Here is a 2,643-nt window from a genome sequence, read left to right as displayed (position 1 = left end):
TGTGGGGGTGGGGGGGCGCGGCCGCCGGCGGGTGGGGGGGGGGGGATGGTGCCCTCCCCCCTTTCCAAGCTGGCAAGCGGGACTCCAGAGAGGGGAGATGGGAAGCCGGAGACCTACCCCCAATCTCATACAGCGCCCCCTCCCAGAGTCCGAAACCCCGGGCAAGCCGCCATGCTGCCTCCCTCAGGCGCTGTGCCATGGTCTGCTGCCTGCGCTGCCACTGCTGCCTGCACGTCATTTCCACGCCCTTGGGCTCCCGCATCTGCCTGGGGTGAGGTGAGGTGCTGGGTGCCCCTGAGCCACTCCTACCTACCCAGGGCCAGGCGGACGGTGCCGCAGGCCCAGGAAGTTGCCCCACTGCCTGTGGGTCCCTGACTCCACCCCCTGGGTTGTGGTCTTGCTGGGCACCCACCGGATGAAGCGTTTGTCCGACATGGCATAGGGCAGTGAGCGGAGGGGCTCCCGGGAGGTACGCAGCCACTCCATCTCCTGCTCCCAGAGCTCCTCGTCCTCCGGCTGGGGTCCTGGCCCCCCTGGGGTCCGGCCGGGCTGCGCTGACCACTGGTGAAACATCTGACAGTGCGGGGTGGGCTGAAGGTGGGGGCCTGGGTTCAATTTTTGCTCTCAGGAGGGATGAGGGACAAGGGGCGCCAGGCAGGGAGCTGCACGATCTTGGTGCTGATGTGCGCAGAAATGAAAAGAAAGAATCCACCTGGAGTAGGGATTGAAACCCAGTCAGTGCTGTCCCGAGGCCCAGTCCTCAGCCTTCCATCTATCAAATGGGGTGAAGGCCTACAGGGTGTCGGGAGATGGGGCGCCACAGGCTTTGGGGGTCACCCTTTAGAGGAACACAATTCCTGGTCGTCTTCATGTGCCCATTTGCTCTCTGGGAAGACACCTGGGCCCAACCCTCCAAAGTTCCTGGGATCCCGTCCCGTATCCTGCAGCGCCCCAGCCTTGGAGGCACTGGGGCCCCTTTCTGTCTTCCTTCTTGTGGCCCAGTGCCCCTGGCCCGCACCCACTTAGCTTCGCTCCTGGGAACCAGATGAGGAGACCCCAAAGGTGCTCTGGCAGCTGCTAAGCATTCCCCCACGCGGCCCTACCCTCCACCTCCCCTCTTCCTCTTCCTCTCACACTTCCTCCAGCTCACCTGGGGATGAGGGGGACCAAGCTCCTGGAGGAGCCCTCTGCTGAGGCCAGCTGCTGCCAAGCCAGGCGGGACTGTGAGCGAGCTACGGTGCGGTCACTCACGTGACAGGAACCCCGGCCTACCCCGAAGTTTCCTCTGTTCTGAGGCCCAGCAGCACTTCCTGCGGGCTGTGGGCACCGGGGCGCAGGTGGGAGGCGTACGCCTGGTAGTCTGCAAGCCTTGTGCGAGCTGGGTGGGGTCTACCTTCCCTCCCTCTGGTGTCCGGCGGAGGGCGGTGTGGCTGAGTCCCCAGGCCTGGCCCTGGCGGGGCTCTTATCTTTCTTCAGCAGGTCACCCCAGAGGGTACGATAGTGCCACATGGTCCCCATTGCACCAGCTGGCTGCTGGGTATATAAAGCCAGTTATTTCTGAACTTCCTGCCTCTGTGGCTGTCACCCTCTTCCATCCGGGCCCCATTAAAAGCATCTAAAAGGGGCTCCATGCGTGACATTTAGGAGCCATGCTGGCCTGTTCCTTGTCCTTGGACCCCCTGGGAGGCCTCGCAGGCTGGCCTCCCTGTTCCCTGTCGCCCTTCTTTAGGGGTGGGTCGTCCCAGCTCTGAATTCACCTGGAGTTTTTCTGCTCCCCTTTCACCATCCTCCTGGTTTCCAGAGCCCCCTCTGTGCCAGGCCCTAAATTTGGTGCTGGGCACACAGTGGGGTGAGGGGCCAGGAGACAGATTCACCGTGCAGGTGTCAGCAGAAGTGCCACATGCTGTAATGGAAGAGGTGGTTTTCAGGTTGGGCTGGGGTGAGTCCAGCGTGGGGTGCACAGACGGGGACTGTGCAAGGGGCCCGAGGGGTGGCAGGGGCTGGGTAGGGTACTGAGAAGCAGCCTAGGGTCCCCAATTTAAGGACGTACTGAGGGCTGTAGAGGCCAGCTCCTCCACGCACGTCTCTGTCTCTATGTCCTGTCTCGGGTCCTGCCTCCCCTCTGGCTCCTCCTCAGTCTTGCTGCCTGTCTCAGGGGCCACCCCCTCCTCAGGTCCTTGGGGACACGGGAGTCTCAAAGTAGAAACCCTTGCAGAGCTGTCAGGAGGCAAAGACTCACGCCCTGGCCGGTGGCCCCTGGAGGGAGAGGCACCTCCGGGCCTCGGTTTTTCCACCTGTTAAACAGGATGGGTTCCTTTCTCCTGGCTGGCTGGAGGGGAGCCCTTGGGGACATTTGCAAAGCCTGTCTGCCTCCTTGGCGCCCCTCCTCGCCATCTGGCAAGCAGGAAGCGCTGAACCGGTGCGAGATAAACAAGCCCGAAGTGTGCCTCGGGAGGGGGAGATGACCGCGTGGCAGACTTGGGCTGGGCCTGCGGAGAGGCTGACAGCTGGGGGCGCTCACAGCCGGACCAATATTTGACAGCCCCGAACCCGGGAAGTGGCTGCGCCCTTTTGAAACGGGGGGAAACCGAGTCTCACAAACCCTCCACGAGAGACCGCACCGAGCCGGCCACTCGGCCATCC

General features: G+C 63.3%; 1 protein-coding gene and 1 long non-coding RNA gene across 8 annotated transcripts in view; one reads left to right on the top strand and one right to left on the bottom strand.

Annotated features, from left to right (window-relative positions):
* The window catches only part of LOC104858349, a 2,876-nt gene extending 1,659 nt beyond the window's left edge, over window positions 1-1,217 (top strand). The window contains exons 2-3 of the long non-coding RNA XR_779116.2: window positions 188-276; window positions 1,146-1,217. This is a non-coding gene — a long non-coding RNA (uncharacterized LOC104858349). The remainder of the gene's footprint in view (window positions 1-187; window positions 277-1,145) is intronic.
* The window catches only part of Tmc8 (transmembrane channel like 8), a 7,911-nt gene extending 6,685 nt beyond the window's left edge, over window positions 1-1,226 (bottom strand). For all 7 annotated transcript variants that reach the window (XM_033767691.1, XM_033767692.1, XM_033767694.1 and 4 more), the window contains exons 1-3: window positions 1,151-1,226; window positions 413-712; window positions 118-266 (exon numbers count right to left, since the gene is read on the bottom strand). In XM_033767691.1, the coding sequence (XP_033623582.1) occupies window positions 118-266; window positions 413-573 (310 nt within the window). In that variant the 5' untranslated portion in view covers window positions 574-712; window positions 1,151-1,226. The remainder of the gene's footprint in view (window positions 1-117; window positions 267-412; window positions 713-1,150) is intronic.
* Window positions 1,227-2,643: the final 1,417 nt, after the last annotated feature.

Source organism: Fukomys damarensis, unplaced genomic scaffold, assembly GCF_012274545.1.
Source record: "Fukomys damarensis isolate Sample0158 unplaced genomic scaffold, DMR_v1.0_HiC HiC_scaffold_23, whole genome shotgun sequence".
NCBI lineage: Eukaryota > Metazoa > Chordata > Mammalia > Rodentia > Bathyergidae > Fukomys > Fukomys damarensis.
Note: the sequence above shows the minus strand (reverse complement) of the source record. Positions and strands in the feature narration are given on the sequence as shown.